Source organism: Panthera tigris, chromosome F3 (assembly GCF_018350195.1).
Source record: "Panthera tigris isolate Pti1 chromosome F3, P.tigris_Pti1_mat1.1, whole genome shotgun sequence".
Taxonomy (NCBI): domain Eukaryota; kingdom Metazoa; phylum Chordata; class Mammalia; order Carnivora; family Felidae; genus Panthera; species Panthera tigris.
Window position 1 is genome coordinate 22,626,848 of NC_056678.1, and position 26,320 is coordinate 22,653,167.

At 35.8% G+C, this 26,320-nt stretch overlaps 1 protein-coding gene across 1 annotated transcript in view; it reads right to left on the reverse strand.

The window, feature by feature from the left end:
* HMCN1 (hemicentin 1) overlaps positions 1-26,320 on the reverse strand; it is a 464,244-nt gene that overhangs the window by 153,797 nt on the left and 284,127 nt on the right. The window contains exons 36-40 of the mRNA XM_015543796.2: positions 24,233-24,356; positions 9,342-9,443; positions 8,374-8,550; positions 5,514-5,665; positions 3,401-3,524 (exon numbers count right to left, since the gene is read on the reverse strand). Coding sequence (XP_015399282.1) covers positions 3,401-3,524; positions 5,514-5,665; positions 8,374-8,550; positions 9,342-9,443; positions 24,233-24,356 — 679 coding nt within the window. The remainder of the gene's footprint in view (positions 1-3,400; positions 3,525-5,513; positions 5,666-8,373; positions 8,551-9,341; positions 9,444-24,232; positions 24,357-26,320) is intronic.

The window sequence follows — 26,320 nt, forward strand, 5'->3', positions numbered from 1 at the left end:
AGTAAGTTTTTTGTGGTAAGGATCGTTACTCTATAGTCCATGTGCCATCATCTCGGGCTGGATACTGTGGCATGTGGCAAAACGACAACAAACGTGATAGGTTTTGACTAGTAACACTGCGATTCTGCAACCAGGAGGTTTCTTTGCTACCATGTCTCCTACAGAGGGAAAGGCATATAAACTAAAGGCCACTTTTTCGTACTATTTCTGGATGCAGGACCTGTGCTAAACCCAAAGGTACTGATGCCATGATGCAAAGAAATGCCACATGCAATAGTTGGAGTAGAGTAACAGAGCATTTGTGCAGAGATTCTCGATGCACCTTTGCTAAATTCAAGCACACACAGACATCTGGCTCTCGATAAGCTTATTCTATGGGGAATGGAAAACAGTGGGATTGTTTTTAATATGTGACACATTAGATAAAAGATATACAACCAGTCTGAGACTAAAACTGCTATCATATTAGCAAAAGCAGCACAGTTGGCCATTTTCTAAGGTATTATGAAAACAGATGTGCTCATCAGTCTTAGCACAAACAGCCCTTTAAAAAGTAGCCAATTTAACAGGTTGGAAATCATTTCAGGTAAAGTCTGGTCTCGGTGCATAAAAAAGTACCATGACCGTATAAAAATATGTTTATCTTAGAGTATTTATAGAATTTACAAAAGAACGTGAATTCTTTATGACTGCTGGTGGAAGTAAAAGTCAGAAATAATTCACAAAAGCAGAATGGTAATTTATTCCCAAATATTTTCTTCCAATTATTTTTCTTTATAGCTAAATGAGTTGGATCAAGTTCAAAAAGAAACCAGATTTTTTTTAAATTGAGAGGAAAAATGCAAAAACAACAGCGTATTTGTTTCCTAAGGAACATAAATTAAAGCAAATCTAATTACAGCTGAGGGTATCTATTACTGAAACTCATCTATATTTTCTGTCTTTTCATTCCCAACTTTTTGTTTAGTCTGAGAAGAGAACAAGCTTCTGCCCTTTAGACCTCAGCTTCCTTAGATGTTATCCCTATTTAGCTTTGTGGTTGTGCTGCTTAGGAAGGGGTGTATTATGTCTGTTTCTCATCCTATGCATTAAACTTGTTACATTTAATTATCAAAATCAGCACTGCTATAGGGTTATACTTGTTCAGGTGCTGGAGCACAAGTGATGTCTATCAAAGTTCTCTGAGCTTAGGTTTAAAGAAAAGGTACTACAGGAATCGTAATCATTTAAAAACCCAATTCTCTTGTTTTAGCGCCATTCTGGTTTTATACTAGAGAAAAATTTTTTAATGAACTACTCTTGTAGTTACAAGAGTGGGGAAAGCTCTTTTACCCACTGTCTACTCTTCTTATCACCCCCACAATCTACAATGTAAATCTGAAGGGGTTTACTGCTGGGGATAGACCTTCATTAGGCTCCAATGAGACGTGAGATTGTCAACGTTACTACTATATATACTACTATAGGAATACGATATATAGAGATAATGCTAAGAATGGAGGACAGATTGGAAACTAATTTCAGTTTTATTCTTTCTTGCTGGCTTTATTTCTTTATTTGCTTGCTATGCATCTACATTTAAAAAAAAATTTTATTATTTTTTTACACTTTTTTTAATGTTTATTTTTGACACACAGAGAGAGAGAGAGACAGAGCATGAGTGGGGGAGGGGCAGAAAGAGAGGGAGACACAGAATTGGAAGCAGGCTCCAGGCTCTGAGCTGTTAGCACAGAGCCCGACGCGGGGCTCGAACTCACATACCGCGAGATCACGACCTGAGCCGAAGTCGGACGCTCAACCGACTGAGCCACCCAGGTGCCCCTGCATCTACATTTTAAATGCTGAATACATGTCCACATTTTCAAACATATTAGCTAGCCATCTGACTTTTATAACGGAGGAAAAGTCCCAGTTTTCAGACCAAAAGGGTGGCATGGAAATGTCTTGGCAAATGGTAAAAAATAGTGATGCATGTCTTTATGACTCCTGGAAAATACCAATTCTCTATCATCTCTCCAGCACTTTTGACATTAACCAATGTAGAAACGGAAGGAGCCATTCCCAGATTTTCACTGCTGACTAAAACTCAGAGAATACTCTTGTCATCCCTCCACTTGCTCGCTAATGATTGCAGGAGCTTTTGGATCATATACTTAGATTGATTAATGAATCACTCTCTAAGAATGTTTCAGATTGACAGCATTCCAATTCTTCATAATACATAAAAATGACCCAGTTAGATTTAAGGAAGAAGTAGATTCCCTGGGCCTGGGCATTTTAGACACATCTGTTATGTCAAACACACAGCACCAGCAAAGCTGGAGGCGGAATGTGGACTCACGTCGACTGCAGAAGCAACAGAAAAGAGAGAACATAGTTTACTAAGGCCAACTGGGACTTTCCAGCTCAATTTGTCATACAAGTTAGCCATTCTGTAACAAGGCTTTTTTTTTTTCTATCAAAAAACTATGACTTATAAGTTATTTGTGATCATTACATTTGCTTTTGGCAAATGTATAAAGAGCAGTCAACCCACATGGTTTGAAGGTAAAAAAAAAAAAAAGTGATATATTTGGAATAGGAATGAACTATTTGGAAGTGAGGGAGGACTTAGGATTGTACACCTGAAACTAATATAATACTACGTGAATTATACTGGAATTAAAATAGAAAAAAAATCCAGATACTCTTTGAGGGGGCACAGAGAAACAATTCCATTATTCCATGACTAAGGAATATAATTCAAATAAGACGCTGAAAAAAGTCTAAAACAGCTCTAAATGGAAAGGTAAACTAAATTGTGGAATGAAAAGCACATTTTATGGATGGAGCCCAATTAGGACCAAACTTTGTGCAGGAGGACTTTTGCTGTGATAGAATTAGACATTTCCTTTTGTACCTTATGGCTGCATCGTAAGTAGAAAAAACTTGAATTTTATCTAAATTTATGCTTAGTTTAACTTTTGCTTTTCAAATAGCCTTTAATTCATAGACATAGCATGGACTACAAAATATGCTGATTCTAACTTAAAAGTAATAAAATCTAGGCGCTGAGTAGAATGGATCAAGAGAGCTACTTGAACAGACGCTTTCTTTAGTGAGATTTCATCTTTCAAATTGCAAAGCTGCTTTCCATAGCCATCTGTTCTTCAGAGTATTCTGTGAAACCAATACCCGGCATGCTGGATGTATGCTTATCTTAATTTCTCAGAACTTTAAGAAAGGAAAATCAGTCAAAGTGAAATACAAGGCAGAAAGGTAGAATTTGATTTGAGTTGATACTGTGATATCATTTCTATTGCTCATAGTTCTTTATCAACAACTTTCCTTAACTTCCTCAATGATCTTAGGAAGTAAACACATCTATATCAGAGCAGGAGTAATTATTAAAATATCTCACCATATACTCTAAGGTCAATGTCCCTGTGTTTCTCCCCAGCAGCATTCACTGCCACGCAGGTATATCTCCCGGTATCACTGATTTGTGCGCTGGTCAGTGCTAGGATGCGGCCTCCAGACAGAACCTATCAATGATAAGAAAGATAAATAACTAACATGCCCCTCTGAGAAACATATGCATAAACAGCCTTATTCTCCTATTTTCTGAGGTTGATCAATTGACATTTGCCTCCGGAAAGAGTTCCACTTGGATATTTTTTATTTTATTTATTTTATTTTATTTTATTTTATTTCCTGTCAGATTTATTTTATTTTATTTTATTTTATTTTATTTTATTTTATTTTATTTTATTTTATTTTATTTATTTTATTTTATTTTTAGTGGGCAACCATCGTAAAATCTACTTCCCATCCTATCTTTGAAAGAAGACTGTGAAAAAAAAGCTAGAACCAAACTTAGCAATCACTGAAAACAAGATCAAGTGATAGTCCAATCCCATCTATACTCACTACAGAGAGAGAGAAAGCCACCAGGGGAGAAAGATGAGAATAAGTGAGAACAAGAGGAGCTAATTTCCCTTCTAATTTTCTTGGGTAGAATAAATAAGAAGTTACGATGAATAGCAAAATAGCAGCCAAATAAATTAGTCATATTCATAGCTTTTTAACCCATTAGTCTAGTGGTACTTCTAAAATATTGACATCAAGTCTGGGTCTTTTATGGTCCCAAATTCTGCAAGCATTGGATTTTTGAGAAAAGCTAAAGAAGTAGATTGGTGGGAGAACTAAATTCCCTGCTAAGCAAAATAAAACTAAAGTATACTTTAAATGAGATATATGTGCTTCTATATATTTTTTAATGTCCATTTATTTATTTTGAGAGATATAAAGAGAATGCCCACAAGAGTGGGAGAGGGGCGGAGAGGGGCAGAGAGAGAGAGAGAGAGAGAGAAAGAATATCCCACGCAGGCTCCTCACTGTCAGTGCAGAGCTCAACATGGGGCTCAATCTAATGACTGTGAGATCATGACTTGGTCTGAAATCAAGAGTCAGACACTTAACCAAGTGAGCCACCCAGGCTTTATATTTTTATTTTTATATTTTATGCTTCTATATTTTTAATTTTGAGTCAATGTAAAACACTTAAATGCTTTCTCAGACTCAAATTTCATTTCTTACAATGTTGCCTTTCTAGTATTTCTTACTTTATTATTTTATGTTTTTGTAAAATTAAATACAGTCTATATGGTTCTCTCTCTAATTCATTAATATTTCCAAACATTTAAATATAAATTTTATGAGGAAATTCCTGTTTTTACTGTTGATCAACATTTTTCTTTTTGAGAGAGAAAGAGAGAAGGGGAGGAGCAGAGAGAGTGAGGGAAAGAGAGAGAGTCTCAAGCAGGCTCTGCATTGTCAGTACAGAGCCTGACACGGGGCTCAAACCCATGAACTGTGAGATCATGACTTGAGCTGAAACCAAGAGTTGGATGCTTAACTGACTAAACCACCCAGGCACCCCTGTTGATCAACATTTCTTTGTGCGAGGTATCTTTTGTGGTGGTGGCAGGGAATAGAGATGGGGAGGTAGGAAGCAAGTAAAACAGATGGGGGGTGCCTGGGTGGCTCAATCGGTTAAGCACCTGACTCTTAGTTTTGGCTCAGGTCATGATCTCATGGTTCATGAGTTTGCGTTCTGTGCTGGGCTCCAAGCAGACAGCATGGAGCCTGCTTGGGATTCTCCATCTCTCTCTCTGCCCCTCCCATACTTGTGCACTCTCTCTCCCAAAATAAATAAATGAACTTAAGAAAGAAAGAAAGAAAGAAAGAAAGAAAGAAAGAAAGAAAGAAAGAAAGAAAGAAAGAGGCTAAAACAAATGGTCAATATATAGTACCTACATATGAAATAAAAGAATTCTTATATGTAGTGGGTTTTAAAGAATTGTTTAGAAATCCCAAGTGTGGCTATGGTATTTATGGATGTATATATATGTGTATGTTTTTGGATAACAATTGTTAATTTGTATTTTCCAAATCTGGTTAATAGCTTTACCTGTTTGTACTGTATTTAATAATCAGGTGGTAGATTGCCCTTAAGAAATAACAAAGAGTACCTGTATCCCATTAGTGAAACTAGAGACAGGGCTGCCATCTTTCAACCAGGTCAGACTTGGGGCAGGGATACCTCTGGCTTCACATTCTAACCTCACCAGGTTATTAACCACCACTGCCACCATGTTACTGCTGCCAGAAATCGATGGGGGCACTGAAAAGAAATAAAAAATAAATAAAAGGAAGTTATGTTAACATTACAGAATATTTCACCTCAAAATAATTAAAAGTATATATAATGTCTATAGTTGTATTTTCACATGTGGGTTTTTGGTGGCTTTGTTTTGTTTTGTTTTGTTTTGGTGAGTTCTTTCACATTATTTTGAGATTCTATTTATAGCTATCCTTTGAGGTAAGTAGTGCAATTATCAATATTTACAATTGAGGAAAGCTACTTTGCTTAGGAAATCCAGTTTTTTTTTTTTTTTTTTTTTTTTTTTTTTTAATATATGAAATTTACTGTCAAATTGGTTTCCATACAACACCCAGTGCTCATCCCAAAAGGTGCCCTCCTCAATACCCATCACCCACCCTGCCCTCCCTCCCACCCTGCCCTCCCTCCCACCCCCCATCAACCCTCAGTTTGTTCTCAGTTTTTAACAGTCTCTAATGCTTTGGCTCTCTCCCACTCTAACCTCTTTTTTTTTTTTTTTTTTTTTTTCCTTCCCCTCCCCCATGGGTTTCTGTTATGTTTCTCAGGATCCACATAAGAGTGAAACCATATGGTATCTGTCTTTCTCTGTATGGCTTAAGGAAATCCAGTTTTTAACAGCAGAGTGTTTTTATTTCTTGATTTCCGTGTGTGTGTGTGTGTGTTGTGTGTGTGTGTGTGTGTCTTCCTCCACTGTATCTATGACTACCTCGTTGTCTTAAAAGCATTATTAGAGATAATAATTTGAAATCTTTCTTTGGCCAAAACCCATGATTTTGATAGACAATATTTACAAATAAGGTTATTGCCATAAGTTGATAAGATCATTGATGACTATTTCAACAGTTCATCTAATTTTTTTAATTTTAATAATTTATTGTCAAGTTAGCTAAATATACAGTGTATACAGTGTAGTCATGGCTTCAGGAGTAGATTCCCATGATTCATCCCTTACATTCAACACCCATTGCTCATCCCAACACATGCCCTTCTAAATGCCCATCTCCCATTTTCCCCAACCCCATACTCCCAACCCCCATCAGCCCTCAGTTCGTTCTCTGTATTTAAGAGTCTCTTATGGTTTGCCTCCCTCTTTGTTTATAACTTATTTTTCCTTCCCTTCCATTATGGTCTTCTGTTGAGTTTTTCAAATTCCACATATGAGTGAAAACATATGGTATCTGTCTTTCTCCGACTGACTTATTTCACTGAGCATAATACCCTTCAGTTCCATCCACATTGTTGCAAATGGCAAGATTCCACTCTTTTTCATCGCCGAGCAGTATTCCATTGTCTCTATATGCTACATCTTCTTTAGCCATTCATTAGTTGATGGACATTTGGGCTCTTTCCATAATTTGTCTATTGTTGATAGTGCTGCTATTAACATTGGGGTACATGTGCCCCTATGAATCAGCACTCCTGTATCCTTTGTATAAATTTCTAGTAGTGCTACTCCTGGGTTATAGGGTAGTTCTATTTTTAATTTTTTGAGGAATCTCCACACTGTTTTCCAGAGTGGTTGCACCAGTTTGCATTCCCACCAACAGTGAAAGAGGGCTCCCCTTTTTCCACATCCTAGCCAATACCTGTTGTTTCCTGAGTTGTTCATTTTAGCCACTTGGACTGGTGTGAGGTGGTATCTCAGTGTGGTTTTGATTTGTATTTCCCTAATGATGAGTGATGTTGAACATTTTCTCATATGTGTATTAGCCATCCAGATGTCTTCTTTGGAAAAGTGTCTATTCATGCCTTCTGTCTATTTCTTCACTGGATTATTTGTTTTTCAGGTGTTGAGTTTGGTAAGTTCTTTATAGATTTTTGATACTAACCCTTTATCCAATATGTCTTTTACAAACAGCTTCTCCCATTCCATCGGTTGCCTTTTAGTTTTGTTGATTGTTTCCCTGCTGTGCAGAAGCTTTTTATCTTGATGAGGCCCCATAGTTCATTTTTTGCCTTTATTTCCCTTGCCTTCGGAGACATGTCAATTAAGAAGTTGCTGTGGCTGAGGTCAAAGAGATTGTTGCCTGTTTTCTCCTCTAGGATTTTGATGGTTTCCTGTCTCACATTTAGGTCTTTCATCCATTTTAATTTATTTTTGTGTATGGTGTTAAGAAAGTGGTCCAGTTTCATTCTTCTGCATGTTGCTGTCCAGCTCTCCCAGCACCATTTGCTCAGGAGACTGTTTCCATTGGATACTCTTTGCTGGTTGGTCAAAGATTAGTTGGCTATACATTTGTGGGTCCAATTTGGGTTCTCTATTCTATTCCATTGGTCTATGTGTCTGTTTTTGGGCCAATACCATACTGTCTTGATGATTACAGCTTTGTAGTACAGGCTAAAGTCTGGGATTATGATGCCTCCAGCTTTGGTTTCCTTTTTCAACATGACTTTGGCTATTCAGGGTCTTCTGTGGTTCCATTTAAACTTTAGGATTGTTTGTTTTAGCTCAGAGAAGAATGCTGGTGCTATTTTGATTGGGATTACGTTGAATATATAGAAGCAATCTTAAGCTCAACAGCATGTGAAACTAGAGAATTTTAATAGGAATCAGGAAATGAAAACATTCATCAGTTTTAGAACACTGCACCTTTAGAAAGATAACAAAACACACTATGTTAAATATTTGTGCTAAAGTTTTATAGAAGCACTTAATCATTTTGAATGTGTTTTTACTCCAGTGTGAATCTAGGGGAAGTGGCACTAACCGTGGACCTGTAGACTGTAAAATAACTCTGTAGCTCCAGCTGAGTTGATGGCCACACATTTATATATACCAGCATCAGCAATCTGGGCACTTTCAATATCAATGATCTGTCCTCTGTTCAAGAAAGTCACACTGGTGGACCCCGAGAGTGGACGATTATCTTTATACCATGTAATAGCTGTAAGAGGAAAAAGACAGAAAGCTTTCTTTTAAAAGCTTGATACCACTAAATTGGAGCTTAACCAAAATACTAATAATTGCTTTAGTCTTTTGCTTGTCATTCAAATTTAAACAGTTTAAGAATCTCTTTAGGATTGGTTTTGAGGAGGAGGTAACCCTAAGAAAAACATGAATAGCCAAACTAATATAAGAGTCCTGAAAATGAAATTATAAAACAAATACTCTTTTTATTATCTCTAATATATCAGTATTGTTTGATAGCAAACTTTTAACCAGTTCTATTTCTTTTTGTTGTTTATACTTCTCTTATCAATAAAAAATTTTGTCTATGCATTTTATCAAAACCAAAGACTATATATACCATTAACCTAAAAATTATTATTCTTGATTCATATTGATAACTTACTAGTGATGAGAATCAACAAAATAATAGTCTCATCAAATGACTGATTATTATAAAGATAATCAATTTGAACTAGAGAAAACAAATATTTTCCAACATAAATGTATAAAAAATACCATTGTGAGTTTTGTGGCCACAGTAAGGGCAATAAGAGGATTAATTATTCCCATATTACTACCTTGTTCAAATGGGTAAATTATTTCATAGAGTTAGAAGCAATGAAAATTCAAAAATATCATCCACTTCCTGATATCCTTATCAATGCTTTACCCTTAGAATGTACCCTATAATCTTTCCTTTATTAGTAATTGCTGTATGGTGCTCATAAACAGGTTTAGCTTTTCCCAGAAATCTTAAAATGTCAGAGACTCCACAGGTAAACCTACCGGGCAAGGGGTTGCCAGCTGCCTTGCACTCCAACTGAATGGGGTTGTTCAGCACCACCGTCTCATTCAACATCTTCCCTGCATCCTCCAGGCTAGGCGGTTCTGCAAGACGCCCAAACATAATTAATTCACATAAGTAGGCTATTTAAACAAAAACTGTTCGGTGGAAATTATCATTCCTTTCTTCCTTTCACATACATATACTGATATACTTGGAATAAAAGTCAAGTATACTATTAAGTAGAATTGGAGAACAGGATTAAAAAAAAAAGAACTCAATAAGTTTTTAGGATCATCCATTCCTCTGAGCGCAAATAGGAAAATCCTCAGAATTATAGATTAGCAGGGTAGCAAAGAAAGCTAAAGGACTATTTTTCTATTCCAATTAACCTGATTAGTCTGATGATGAATTGCCTTTAACAAGAAGTAAGCTATCCCATTTGAACTCTTCCAGTGAAAGGGAAATCTATTTCTCAAAATATCTGACTTTGTAGAGTATAATCTTAAAGCATTTCAGAAAAATTAAGAGTCTTTTTTTGGTGTATTGCAGTTTTTTCTTTTGATATAAAAGTTATAATTAAATTGTTAGTAAAATAAAATAGAAAACTATATTTTTAATTTTAACTTTTAAAAAATGTTTATTTTGAGAGAGAGTGAGCATGCATAAGTGAGGGAGAAGCAGAGAGAGAGAGAGAGGGAGAATCCCAAGCTGACTCCACACTGTCAGCACAGAGCCGAACACGGGACTCGATCTCACAAACCGTGAGATTAAGACCTGAGGTGAAATCCAAAGTCCAATGTTTAAATGACTGAGCCACCCAGGCACACCTATTTTAAATTTTAAACATCACAGATAATGCTACTTTACGATTCAGTGTGCATATAATAAAGTAGGAATTTGGAAAGTCCAAGAGGCATAGTATAAAAGGAATAACAACATAGAATAGCAATGCCCTATGTTTCCTACACGATCTCAGGTAATATAGGAATGACGCCAGGATGAAAAACTCACAAGTAAACTAGAGGTCTTATCTTATTGTGAGAAGATGCTGTAAATGTAAGTTAGTATCTGAAGTTTATATAAAAACTACATTTTAAAGATTTGCTAAACTTATTCAGTGCACTGGAACCCTTCAACCCCACTCCATCTATTCATTAATCTATTAAAAACAGAAGAGGAAAAGGAGAAAGGAAAACAAGAAAAATTATTAGAACTAAATAAGATGGAAGAAATAAAATCAAATATGTGAATCAAGAGCATAAATGTGAATGAACTCATTTTCTTTGTACAATAGACAAAGAGTTAACACATTTGTGGGTTAATGCTATTTTCTTTAATAAAAAAAGTCCAAGTGGATAAAGAGCATAAATAAAAAATCCACAAAAATGCTAACAGTAAAGAGTTGGGCAAAGGTGTACTAGGAAAGCAGGATCATATCAGTTTCTAACAAACTGGTATCCTAAGCAAAAAGCATCAAATATAATAAAGCTACCTGCTTTCTTTTGCTTGACAGGTCACAAGAAACAAAGAGTCCATTTTAATGGCAATGCTATATGCATTGAATAACAAAGCAAAATTTGTTAAAAAGCAGGACAATTTTGAAAAATCTAAAAGGAGCATATTTTAGTGCACTTTCTTAGGAATTGACTATAGTGAAATAAAAATTAAGTTTTAAAGAGTTTGAAAAATAATATTACCCATCCAGATTGTATGTGCATATGTGTGTGTAGGTGCATTTATAGTTAACAAGAAATATACATTTCTCAAATGCCAATAGAATATTTTCAAAACTGACTGTATATTAGGCCACAGAATCTCAATAAGGCATTTATAACTACAATTTAATAAACTATAATAAAAATAAGTAGAGGTCAAAAACAAAAATATAAAGCTCTTTACAGGAGGATAACTTCATTAAAGAAGAAATCAAGATAAAAGTATATGATTACAAAAAAATAAAATATGAGATTGATTATAATTAAAACATATAGGATGTCACCTAGCTGTAGAGTATAGTACTCAAAGGAAATCCTAAAGCCTCCAATGAATATATTTAAAAACTAAGAAATAATAAAAATAAATGTTGTAAGCACATTCAACCGGGAATCCAATAAAATAAACCAAAAGAAGTCAGGGAGAGAGAAACAATAAAAATGAAAGCAGAAGAGAGCACCAAAGAAAATAAGCAAAAACAACAAAAGCTGATTTTCAACAAATTTAAAATAAAATCTGTCCTCAAGGGGTAAATGTCTTGGTGGGTCAGATCTCTGTATTTCTGGAGGTTGTTCCTAAAGGGAAAGCCTACAACCCACTCTTCCTTTATATCTGTATCCACTTAATTTAATGCGTTAACCCTTCCTGTTTGAAAGCCTAGAATGTTTCTGTTCTCTGCACTGAATTCAGACGAATGATACTGTATTTAAGGACAAAAACCTTTAAATAGGGCTATCTGACTTTTCCAACAAAAGGAAAAATAGTTAGTCCATGGCACATTCCTTCAAAACAGTTATTTAAATACTCACTTGAAGCCTTCTGGACTGAAGTGATCACTGAAGGCTTTGACAGACTATGTAGCTGCTGCAATAAAACATTATGGTAAGAATAAGAAATGCAAGAGCTATGGAGTAGGTTGGCTATTTTTCACTCCCCTAGAGAACTTAAAGGAAAAAGATTAGACGTCAGCAAGAATGGCAAAGAACTCTGAAAATCCACTCCTCCATAAAAGAAACAAGAACACTGGAAAATTTGTCAAAATCAACTTTTTCAGAACTCTGGAAATTAACCAAAGACTTGCAACAATCCAAGAAGTGTTTATTCAAGAAAAAAAGCTAAATCTCATTAAGAACAGTGAGTTTCATGGCATTTTATCTCCCTCTATTCCCAGCACTCTCTCCCCAGCTCAGCAGTAATCTTGAAAACAAATAACCTAGCAAACACGGTGAAAAAAGCAGCAGATACTGAAAGAAGCAGAATGGGTTTGGAACTACCTAAGGGCACCATTCCTAGAAAACTGGCACTGTTTGACCTATTTGGCCCTTCCCTGGAAATCCACACTCAAAGGACTTGTCTTTATTCAGCAGGTTCAGTTTGCTCAGTGCAGCCTTTTCCCCAGGGGCATGTTAAAGTCTGTAAAAATAGATTTCACAGGAATTGTTGAGAAAACTTACCATATTAGTTTCCTTTTGCTTTCACAACAAATTGCCTCAAACTTGATAGTTTAACAATACAAATTTATTATCTTACAGTTCTATGGGTGAGAAGTACAACACAGTCTCACCAGGTTAAAACAAATGTCTCAAAAGGGCGCAATTCCTTTCTGTAAGCTGCAGAGGAGAATCTATTTCCTTGTCTTTTCCAATTTAGAGAGGACACTTACATTCTTTGGTTTTCACCCTCCTGCCTTCCATCTTCAAAATCAGCAATGGAGATGTGGGGCAGACTCATAAGACCCTCTCATCCTATCACTGTGAAGTCCTGCCTCCCTCTTCCACTTTTAATGTCCTTCTGATCACACTGGGTACCCTGGATAATCCAGGGTAATCTCCCTATTTTGAGGTCAGTTGATTAACAACTTTAATTCCATTTGTATTCTTAATTCCTCTTTGCATGTTACCTAACATATTCACAGGTTCTAGGAGTAGGATGTGAACATTTTGGGGGGTACCAGTATTCTACCTATTCACTAAATAAAAAAAACAGAAGATGCAAACAAAAAAACCCAGCAACAACAGTGACAACAATAACACTAATTGTGGAAAGAAGAGAATATGACTTCCAAAATTGCCACATTATATTATTTTTCTAAATTTTTTAATTCTAGTATATTTAATGTTTAGTGTTATATTAGTTTCAAGTGTACAATATGGTAATTCAATACTTCTATACATTACTCATTGCTCATCATGGTAAGTATTCTCTTAATCCCCTTCACCCATCCCCCTACCCTCTGGTAACCATCAGTTTGTTCTCTATTAAGTCTGCTTTGTTTTTGTTTGTTTTCTTTGCTTATCTCTTTTTTCTGTTAATTTGTTTTGTTTCTTAAATTCCACATATGAGTGAAATCATATGGTATTTGTCTTTCTCTGACTATTTCACTTAGCGTTATACTCTCTAGATCCACCCATATTGTTGCAAATGGCCAGATTTCATTCTTTTTTATGGCTAATATTCCATTATATATATATGTGGGTACACACATACACACATATGTGTACGTGTGTGTGTGTGTGTGTGTGTGTGTGTGTGTGTGTGTGTATAAAACCTCTTCTTTATTCATTCATCTATCAGTGGACACTTAGGTTGCTTTCATAATTTGGCTATTATAAGTAATGCTGCAGTAAACATAGGAGTGCATATATCTTTTTGATTTAGTGTTTTGGTATTCTTTGGGTAAATACCCAATAGTAGAATTACTGGGTCAGAAGATAATTCTATTTTTAAGTTTTTGAGGAACCTCCATACTGTTTTCCACAGTGGTTGCACTAGTTTGCATTCCCACCAACAGTGCATGAGTGTTCCTTTCTCTCCACATCTTTACCAACACTTGCTTGTCTTTTTCACTTTAGCCATTCTGACAGGTGTGAGGTGATATCTCATTGAAGTTTTTTAAAATGTTTATTAATTTTTGAGAGAGACAGAGAGAGAGAGAGAGAGAGAGAGAGAGAACAAGTGAGGGATGGGCAGAGAGAATGGGATACAGAGGATCCAAAGCAGGATCTGCATCCAGAGTGCAGAGCCTGATGCAGGGCTCAAACTCACAAACTGCAAGATCATCACCTGAGCTGAAACCAAGAGGCAGACACTTAACTACCTAAGCCACTCAGGCATCCCATCTCATTGTAGTTTTGATTTGCTTTTCCCTTATGATTAGTGATGCTCTGCATCTTTTTATGCCACATTATATTATTTAAAATGTCTACTTTTCAACACAAAATTATGGAACATGCAAAGAAATAAGACAGCATGGTCCATGCACAAGAAAAGAAGCAGTCAAGAGAAAATGTCCATGAGGAGGCCCAGGTGTTGAACTTCTTAGACAAAGACTTTATTTTTTTTAATGTTTATTTATTTATTTTAAGATAGAGAGAGGGAGAGGGAATGTGAGCAGGGGATGGCAGAGAGAGAGGGAAAGAGAGACTTCCAAGCAGGCTCATGCTGTCAGCACAGAGCCTGATGCAGGGCTCGATTCCACAAATTGTGAGATCATGACCTAAGCTGAAATCAAGAGTACGACACTTAACAGGCACCCCTAGACAAAGACTTTAACTCAGCTATTTTAAGTACATTCCAAGAGCTCAAAGAAACCACGTTTAAAGATCTAAAGGAAAGTAGGAGAATGATGTTTCACTAAACCGGGAGTATCAACTAAGAACTGGAAATTGTAGAAAGAACCAAATAGAAAGTCTGAAATTTTAAAGTGCAATATTTGAGCTGGAAGAAGAAAGAGTCAGTAACTTAAAGAGAGATCAATTGAGATTATCCAAGTTTAGAAGCAGAAAGAAAAAAAGGACAAAGAAAAATCAACAGAACAGAGCCTGAGGGTTATGGGCCACCATCAAGTATTATGCATAATGTAAGTCCCAAAGGAGAGGAGAGAAAGTGTAGAAAGAACATTTGAAGAAATGAAGGTGGTTGAAACCTTCCCAAATTTGAGGGAAAACATTAATGTACACATTTAAGAAGTTCAACAAACTTCAACTTTAAAGAAGTTTAACAAATTCCAACTTGGATATATCATAAAAAAAAGAGACAATCTTAAGAGCAGCAAAATGGAGAAGTGATTTATCATATACAGGAATTCTCAATAAATCCAATAGTTGATTTTTCATTTAAAAAAATGGAGGCCACAAAGCACTGGGCGACTTATTAAGAGTGAGGAAAGAAAAAGACTATCAACAAAGAATTCTATCTTAAGCAAAACTATCCTTCAGAAGGAGAAATTAAAACATTCATGGAAATAAAAAAAAAAAAAACCAGAGCATTCATTGCTAGTCTCCAGTCTCACAAGAAATACTGCAGAGAGTCCTTCAGGCTACAAATAAATAGTAACTCTAATACACATGAAAAAATAAAAGAGCACTAGTAGAAGTAACTAATAATAAAAACAGTAAAACTGTGTATTTTGAGCAAAACTATTTTTTCTCCTCTCTGATTTAAAAGACAACAGCATAGGGGTGCCTGGGTGGCTCAGTTGGTTAGGTGCCTGACTTCAGCTCAGGTCATATCTCACAGTTCATGAGTTCGAGCCCCATGTCAGGTTTTGTGCTGACAGCTCAGAGCCTGGAGCCTGCTTTGAATTCTGTGTCTCCTTCTCTCTTCCCCTCCCTTGCTCACACTCTATCTCTTGCTGTCTCTCAAAAATAAACAGACATTAAAAAAATTTTTTTAATTTTTTTTTTTTTAACATTTATTTATTTTTGAGACAGAGAGAGACAGAGCATGAACGGGGGAGGGTCAGAGAGAGAGGGAGACACAGAATCTGAAACGGGCTCCAGGCTCTGAGCTGTCAGCACAGAGCCCGATGCGGGGCTCGAACTCACATACCGCAAGATCGTGACCTGAGCCGAAGTCGGACGCTTAACCGACTGAGCCACCCAGGCGCCCCAAAATTTTTTTTAATAAAAAATAAAAGACAACAGCATAAGTCAATAATTATAAGTCTGTATTGATGGGGTCATGAGGAATAAAGGTGTGATTTGTGTGGCACGAATAGCACAAAAGAGGGAAAAGGGAAGAGAGTTATAAAGCAGCAAAACTCTTTATACTATTGAAATTAAATTGGTTTTAATCCAAAGTATAATATTGTTAATTAAGAAGCTAATTGTAATCCCCAAGGTAATCACTAAAAATAAACTCAAAAAAATACAGTAAAAGAAACAAGAGAAATAAAATGGTACATAAGGAAATATCTATTTAATAAAAAAGGCAGTAATGGAGAAACATAAAAACCAAAATAACATAATACATATAAAAAACACATAGCATGGTAGACTATACACTCTATCATGTCAGTAATTACATTAAATGTAAATGGATTAAATACTACTCAAAAGGCACAGACTAGCAGAATGGATTTAAAACAAAAAAAACAAAAATATGACCCAACTGTATGTTGTCTACAAGAGACACACTTTTGAGTCAAAGATACAAATAGGTTGAAAGTGAAAGGACATAAAAAGATAAACGATGCAAACAGTAGACAAACAAAAACCAGGGAGGCTATATCAATATCAAACAAAATGGACTTTAAACAAAAATCATTACTAGCAACAAAGTAGGGTAATTTTAAATGATACTGAGTCTTAACACATTAAAAAAATATAACAATTATAACTATACATTTACATAACAACAGAATCTCAAGACACATGGAACAAAAATTTTTAGAATCAAAAGGAGAAACAGGTAATTCAATAATAAATAATTGAAGGCATCATTATTTCAGTTTCAATAACGGATAGAACAACTGAACAGGAAATTAACAACTAATGGAAGACCTGAACAACAGTATAAACCACAAACACACATGGAACAGTCCATGCAATAACAGAAGAATACACATTCTTCTTAAATGCATTTGTAACATTCTCAAGGATGGACCATGTTAGACTTTAAAACAAGTCTCAATACATTCAAAAGGCTTAACATCATATAAAGTACCCTGAAACCAATACTACACTATATTTTAACTAATTTGGATTAAATAAAATCTTGGAAGAAAAAAAATCATACAAAGTATGTTCTGCAACCACAGTGGAACAAAATTAAGTATCAATGATAAGAGAAGACTTAAGAAATTCACAGATATGTGGAAATTAAGCAACACACTCTTAAGTAGCTAAGTGATCAAAAAAATCATATGGGATTGAGGAGGGCACGTGTTGGGATGAGCACTGAGTGTTGTATGGAAACCAATTTGTCAATAAATTATATTAAAAAATAATATGGGGTACTTGATAAAACTCTGAAAACATGAAAATAAAATGATAACATACCAAAACTTATGGGATACACATAAAGCAATGCTTGGAGTAAAATGTGTAGCCATAAACAACTGCATTACAAACAGATCTCAAACCAATAACTTAATATTCCATCTTAAGAAACCAGAAAAAAGAGAGTAAAGTAATCCAAACAAGCAGAAGGAAGGAAAAAAAAATAAAGATTAGGGTACAAATAAATTAAATAGACAATAAAAAGATGAAAGAGATATCAACAAAACTAAAACCTGGTATTTTAAAAGATCAACAATATGGACAAAATTTTAGATAGGCTGACCATGACAAAACATAAAGAGAGAAGATGAAATTACTACAATTAGAAATGAAAGAGGATCAACCATACAGAATTAAAGAGGACTATAAGGGAATATTATAAACCAGTGTGTGCCAACAAATTAGATAATCTAGATGAAATATACGGTTTATACAAAGTCACAAATTACTAAAACTGGCTCAAGAAAAAGTAGAAAATCTGAATAGATGTGCAAAACTTAAAAATTACATTAGTAATAAAGTCCTGCAACCAAACATTTAAGGAAAATTACTTCACAAACTCTTTCAAAATAGAGCAGAGAGGGAACACATCTCAAATCACTCTAAGAGGCCAGTTGTACCATGATAACAAAACCAGACAGAGAAAGTGAATAAAAGGACACTACAGACCAACATCCTTTATGAATAAAGACATAAAAATAATCAACAAAATACTAGTAAGGTGAATCCAGCAACATATAAAACCGATTAAGCACCATAACCAAGAGGGACTAATACTAGGAAGGCAGGGTTGGTTTGACATATGAAAATCAATCAATGTAATCAAGACAGCGTGGTACTCAAAAATTAACTTGAAATGGATTAAAGCCATAAATGTAAGACCTGAAACCACAAAACTCCTAGAAGAAAACATAGGGTAAAGTGTACTTAACATTTGCTTTAGCAATGATTTCTTGGATATGACACCAAAGGTACAAACAACAAAAGCAAACAAGTGGGACTACAGCAACTAAAAATCTTCTGCATAGCAAAGAAAAACGATGCAAACAGTAGACAAACAAAAACCAGGGAGGCTATATAAAATGAAAAGGCAATGCACTAAATGCAAGAAAACTTTTGGAAACCATATATCTGAAAAGGGAGTAATATCTGAAATACATAAGAAACTGATATGGGGTGCCTGGGTGGCTCCGTTGGTTAAGCGTCTGTCTCTTGATTTTAGCTCAGGTCACAATCTCAGCAGTCATGAAATCGAGCCATGTACTGGGCTCCATGCTGGGCATAGAGTCTGCTAAGGATTCTCCTTCCCCCTCTCCCTCTTCCCTGCTCACTCTCTTTCCCTCTAGCTCTGGAAAGGGAAGGGAAGGGAAGGGAAGGGAAGGGAAGGGAAGGGAAGGGAAGGGAAGGGAAGGGAAGGGAAGGGAAGGGAAGGGAAAGGAAGGGAAGGGAAGGGAAGGGAGGAAGCCAGCCAGCTAGCCAGCAAGCAAGAAACTTATACAACTCAATAGCAAAAAATCCAAAATAATTAAATAATGGGCAAAGGACCTAAATAAGACATTTTTCCAAGGAAGACTAAGAAGTGACCAATAGGTACATGAAAATGTGCTCAACATCACTTATCATCAGGGAAATGCAAATCAAATCCACAATGAGATATCACCTCATGTGTGTTAGAATGATTATTATAAAAAATCAAGAGATAATAAGTGTTGTTGAAGATGTGGAGAAAAAGAAACCCTTGTACACTATTGGTGGGAATGGAAATTGGTATAGCCAATTGGAGACCAGCATGGATGTTCCTCAAAAAATTACAAATAGAACTACCATATGATTGAGCAATCCCATTTCTGGGTATATATTTGAAGGAAATGAAATAGTATCTCAAAGAGATATCTGCACTTTCATGCTCACTACAGCATTATTCACAATAGGCAAGACACGGAAACAATCTTAAGTGTCCAACAACGGATAAATGGATAAAGAAGATGTGATATACGCATAATTCCCTTCTAGCACTTAAGGAATCATCTTACAATTTTGAATTTAGGTGAACACTGTTTTAGACAGAAACATTCATGGGGCACCTGGGTGGCTCAGTGGGTTAGAGGATCCGACTTGGGCTCAGGTCATGATCTCACAGCTCGTGGGTTCATGCCCCATGTTAGACTCTGTGCTAACAGCTCAGAGCCTGGAGCCTGCTTGGGATTCTGTGTCTCCCTCTCTCTCTGCCCCTCCCCCGTTCGCATTCTGTCTTGGTCTTTCTCTCAAAAATAAATGAACATTAAAAAAAATTAGAAGAATAAAAAGAAATTCATAAGATAAATAGTATGTTATGTTAACAGTAAGATGTCTGTATACTCCAAGCAGGAGGTAAGATGTCTGCATACTCTAAACAGGAGGTTGAATTCCATTCAACTTGTTGACTTTTTCTCTATTCTCCTTCCTCCAAAAGCTGCGTGTGCATTATCATGCCAAACCCACAATACCTTCTTCTGAATATATCATGGGCTAGATTTTACTTATGACTTTAATTACAGGCATGAATTGACTTTTTCAAATCCTGGTTAAATTCAATTTAATACATAACTAATAAAAAACTGAGTTAATCCCACCTAATCGCCAGAATTATGATATAGTGAGTAATAAATTTATTTATACTGAGAAAATACTAGAGTGCTAAACTCAAGTTATCCATTAAAAAAGAAAAAAAAAAGTTCCTCACAACATTCCCAAGTCTCCTTTAGGTCACAAGTGAGCTATTAACCAAAACACAGAAATGATAGAGGAACCTTTTTTAAGTGGGTGTTAGCAGATGTTAGCCAAGCAAATACTTTAAAATAATAAAATTAAATTAATGGGTGCTCTACTAATGTTTTCACCAGACAGCTAATACAGACCCAGGATGGTTCCTGGCCAACAGTAAAGGCAGTGGAACTTCAGATATATTTGTTGAAATGTTGGTGCTGTGAGAAGGGCCAAAAGCCAAATATGCATTTGGCCAAAACAGTTGGTAAGTTGCTATTTACAGATAATAATTAGAAACCAGGCACCAGGGTAAGCTTGTAGTTGTAAGCACATGCAGGCTTTAATTTAATCCTCGTAACAACCTCCCCAATTACACTATCATTATTCTTTCCATTTTACAGATGAGAAAACAGATCTAAAAACTTAACATCTAAGCCTACTGTCCTCATGATATTACTTGGCAGTAGAGGGACACAAATTAAAAACCCATGCTGTTAACCATAACATGCCACTTCTGGGTGCTTCACCTTGGTTAATCTTTCCTAGGATATAATTAAGTACAGATGTAATGAATGCCTGAGCCATCAGACCCCAAGAAATTATCTGTTTGTGGAAACATCTGTCTCACTTGGCAAATATCTGAGGTTTAGATAAAATTTCATAGTTTGGTCTAGAGAATTAGAACTTTCAGAATTATGAAACTTTGATGATCAAAAAGGACCACCTACTGAGAGTCTCTGCCTTCTATAAAAGACATAACTCCCCCTAAGAAACCTAGGGGATCACAAGAATGTTCCTCATGATCATGACATAATCTTCTAGTCCAGGAGAGCATCCACCCTTACTTCACCTTTTGAAAACATGTTTTCCCATGCTTGAGGAGAATGAAGGAATCTACAATCTTTTTTATAAGAAAGGAAAATATTAAACAATTGGAAAGCTGAGGTTCTTAGGGTTGAGTAGTTTTGGATGACAATCACAGTAAATGCTCATTCACTGAATGTGTTACCCCATAAATAAAGATTAGGACTAAAACAAATGCTCACTTAGAAAGCAACTATAAGACTGGTTAAATCAATCACTTAAAATACTAAATTAAATGATAGTTGTTTCTCTATAGATTTTTCAATGTCCCTCTTAATATATAGCACCAAGATTAGATATAATACTTCAGAAGCATTCAGAGAGCAAGAGTATAATAGGGCGATTTCCTTTCTTGTTCATACTATTTCTAGTACTGACTTCTAAGATTATTAACTTTATTATGAAATTGAATGCACATGTCTACATTAATTATGGAAAGCCATGGATATCTCCAGTATTTCAATGTGTGGAGTCTGTAAGCCACTCTTCTCCCACCCTATTTGTATGTAGTTTTTCACATCAGATTAACTTGCTATTTTAACTTCTGAGATATTTTTCAAATCTATGGCCAACTAATCCTTTAGAAATTCCTACACTTTTTGTTAACATCTCCCACCCTCACTGAAGTTATTAATACAAGTATTGAAGAGGACAGAATCAAGTTTGGAGTCCTTTGCATCCAATGGGACATCGCTGTCGAGAGTACCAAGATGATATGTCAGCTTTCTGTCCTGATTTCTGGACAGTAACCAACTACTTCCTGCCAGGTGGATCGCAATCAATATTAGATTAGAAGTCCACTTCATCATTTATTCTCCTTTTCAGATTGATGAACTGTACCTTATCTCTATTCCATTTGTGATTTGTATCAAAAAGATCGTTTTGTATGCTCCATCCAGCTTGGTAGCTTTTAATACATACTTACAATGACTAACCTTCTGTTTCTTTTTCTTCTCACATTAACTCAGATGTCTTCCAGCTTGCTGCCGCTCTGCCTGATGATTTTCCATGCATGCATGTATCCTAATTGCAATCCTTGCTAACATATATTTTGTTAACATATTCAGACTGTAGGTTTATATACTTATGTTTTCTTAGGTATTGATGTTTTTCCTTCTGTTGTTGCTTTATATTTTATGGAATCCTTGATTTCTTTCATGAACTCTGGTTTTCAATCATTCTTGACTACATTAGTAAATCTCTAAGCAAGTTTTTAGAGTCTGGGCCAATGTTTCTCTGGGTAATGGCATACAGACCACTTGCATCAGAGATGTTGTTTGGGGACATCTGAAACTGGGCCCAGGAAGCTGTATTTTTAACACGCAATACATATGATTTTTACAAACACTAAAGTTTGGGAGCCCCGAATGCTGAAGTTTTGTTTTTCCCAGCTCTTGAGACATACATTCTATTCTTCATTTAAGTATTTTAATCTAGTCTAGAGAACAAAAACATCTTTCTTTTTGATAACACCCGAGAGAGTAAAAGTGGGAGGTATTTTACATCTAATACCTCAAAACCTCAAACGCACTCTGCAAGTCAGATACTCTGAGAAATTAAATGGTTTGCTCAAGGTTACATAGATCATGGTTGGCATAGACTTTAAACCACAATTGGCCTGACTCCAGTGCCTGAGATAATTGCCAACACATCATGCTAGCCCACCTGACTGTTTCCTTTTAGGCAACAATGGAGACAAAGACAGAAACTGCTGGAACGGAGAAGATAAACAGCTTGTAGGAAGAGGAGAGGGGGAGTCTGAGGGTACGAAAATGGGGAAAGGAGAGCAAGGCCGCCCACACCACACTCTTAGATGGAGGTGGAAGTTTCAGCATGTGCTGGAGACAGCTGATGTAGAGCACTAGGAAGAGACAAAGCCCTTGTGGGGAACGAGGTAAATGCGAGGCAACTTAAGGGAGAGCAGGGTCAGCCTGTTCCCAAACCCTTAAGCATGGCAAACCAATTCCAAGACTGTTATAGTTAGATATTGGTCTTTAAGTTAATTGCTAAATGAAGAAATAAAGGCCTTGTTAAGGAACATAGTCTGTGCGTATGACATCCATAAGTTAGGTGATCGTATTTAGGGAAAGGGGGAAAATAAATGGGTTTATTAGAAACATTTAGGGAATTGATGATCTGAATGTTTTAACTGATTGATTTAAATAAAATATGTAAAGCAGATTAGAAGAATTCAGTGTCCAATTTAAATTTTTTTCATTCACTTACTATTTACTTTTTCATTTCTTAAGTATTTATTGACTGCCTACTAAAAATGTACCTGGAATCAAGCTAGATGCTAGGGCATCCTTCTCAGTTAAATTGCTCAGTAAATGCAGAGTGAATATATGAATGAATGAATGAATGAATGAATGAAGAATAAATGAAATGAATGAATAAAGGATTTAACAAACAATCACACAGACTAGAGAAAGTGAATAAAGTATAAATGGAGATCTTGGATAGCTCTCTGCAAATATATTTAGCTGAATTAGGAAAGTCCAAAACTACAATTCTTGACCTTTTCTGATGAGACTCCAGAGATCTGAAGTCTCACATTCAAGGTCAACTATTCTTTCAAGTTTATTGTGAAGCTATAATATTCAGAGGGTATTCCATGGCCACCCAGACTTTTTCAAAAACATGAGAGAAGATCCTCAGTCAAGGCTAGCTTCTACTTACAAAATCCCTCTTATAGGCAGGAAAGAAAATCACAGAAAATACTAAGGCACAATCCTGCATCTCTGTCTTTACGATAAAAGTTATGTGTACAACGTTATTAGTTAACAGAGTTCAAATAATTAAAAGCACACAGTAGGATATTTATTTATGAACTCTAGCACATCCTATTTGACAACCTGAATATCTTAACTGATACTGTGACAGGGGTGCCTGGGGGCTCAGTTGGTTAAGCATCTGACTTTGGCTCAGGTCATGATCTCACAGTTCATGAGTTCAAGCCACGTGTCGGGCTCCATGCTGACAGCTCAGAGCCTGGAGCCTGCTTCAGATTTTGTCTCCCTCTTTCTCTGCCCCTGCCCCACTCATGCTCTGTCTGTCTCTCCAAAATGAATAAATGTTAAAATTTTTTTTTAATTGATAACTGACAAACTGAGTATCTTAATATGAGCAATTATAATTACAATAATGTAAAAAAAAACCTAGTTTTTTAATATAGACTAAAGTAAACACTTGTTTCTTTTATACTGTAATTCAGTAAAAATGAGTCATCGTGTTAAAAGAAAAAGTCATAGAAATATTCTTTTGTTAAGACATGGGAACGACATTACCATGCACATGTAGCTGAAGGTGCTGTTGTGCTTCTCCGGCCGCATTGGTGGCCACACATGTGTATCTGCCAGCATCTTCCATCAGGGCTCTGGCAATTTGTAAAACTCGACCGGAAGACTGTATCTAATTGGGAACAGAAAGCATGGCAGCACTTTGTACTTTATATTGGACTGTAAAACATTTGCTTAGGTAGACAAACTCATTTAAATTTATACTAGCTAATTATAGTTTTATGCCAATATCTTAATTATCTCTAGATAGATTAGAGCCAGATCACTTCATCATACAAAAAATAGACTGATGCGATTGAAAACTTTTTTTATTCTTTAGAAAACACAAAATAAAATAACCTAAGACCAGCCTGCTGGTATAGTCATAAAACTTCACTGAACAAAAGACTTTAGCATTGAACTATGAGGTATGTGATAAAAATTTAAGCTACTTTAAAAAAACACAGTCACATTTATATAACACTTCATAAATAGTTTTAAAACAACAATCTTTTTTGATTAAATGGTCACCGGGGCCAGAAAAACAATAAAAATTACAAAATATGAGTAATGGAAATGCAGATACATTTCTTCCTGACTGTTTTTCCTCATTTCTCTCTTAAACCTATTGCAACTAGCCTCCACCATTTTGGAACTGGTAGTTTAAGGGTTATTCTTTGAAACTGATTATTCAAAGGTTATCAGTAACTTTTAAGCACAAGATCCAACAGCATACGTAGTAAGCTCATTTTCTCTTCCCCCATCTATGGCATTTGGCATTATTGACTACCTACTCCTGAATCACTCTACTCTCTGGTTGTTGAAGATACAAAATGTCCTCAGTTCTCAATCTGTCTACTTCCTCCTCCTGCCCCATAAAAATAAAGCTCAGCTTTCTGATAGTTTTCATCCAAATTCATGTCTTCAGCAAAGAATCTTGTGCAGACTCTTAAATTTATAGTACTGGCCTCAATTTCTCTCCTGAGCTCCACACTCCCTGTTCCAGCTATCTGCTGGATGGGTTAGCACATGAAATTTAACATATCCAATAACTGTCTCCTTGTATCTCCAGACCTACTTTTCATTGCATGTTTCCAATCTTGTTTAATAGCACCACTATTCTCCAAGTCATCTTGATTTCAGAGCCCAATTTGACTCTCCTATTAAGTATACTACTCTATATTTTTCAGATCCCCTATTTTCCATTCTCACAACCACTGTGGGATTATAATAGTTTCTTAATTTATATTCCAGTGTCTCCAACCTCCCAAACTGTTAATCTATCTTATATATCACTGCCAGAATAATTTGCCTAAAATGCAAATTTGATGCTTTTACCAGTTCCCCTTCAAAGCTCACTCACAGCTCCCCACTTTGCCTAGCATGAAATCCGAACTTGGCATACATAGCCTTCCAGGCTTCCCACATTTTGAACCCAAATGATCTGCTCTCCATACACTCCCATGTAAACTCCCACTTGACCCATTCTCCAACCATACTGTACTAAACACATTAAGCAGCACATTCATACATTAATAGTCACTTCTAGACTTCTGCACATGGCCTTTAAATGTCATAATTTTTTAAGAGTCTGAACTAGGTCAGTTCTCTTCTATTTTTTCTTACTCTTTACTCTCCCCTTAGATAAACTCATTCACGTCCATGGTTTCAAATATCATTATTTGTCAATATCTCCAGCTAGAGCTCTCCTATGAGCTCCAGGAGCATACATTCCGTGGTCTACCTGATCTCCACTTTATTTCAAAGTCAACTTAACCTCCAAAAGTCTAAAACTGAAATACAGTTTTTTTTCCCGAAATGGGATGTCCTCCAAAGTCTATCATACTGGATGCATCATAATCTATGTATGTATTTGTGTAGTTAGATTCTCCATGTTTTCCTTGATATTTCCCACTACCTCAACTTTCACGTGCAATTTTTCACTGAGTCATAATGACATCTTCTTCATGGTCAGAATGTGAGTTCAAATTTCAATCTTCTCTCTCTCCTAGATGAGAAAGTCCTAATTGATATCCACACGTCTACTCTTTATCTTTTTAAATTTATTTTTTGCAGTAAAATTGGCATGTAATTGTA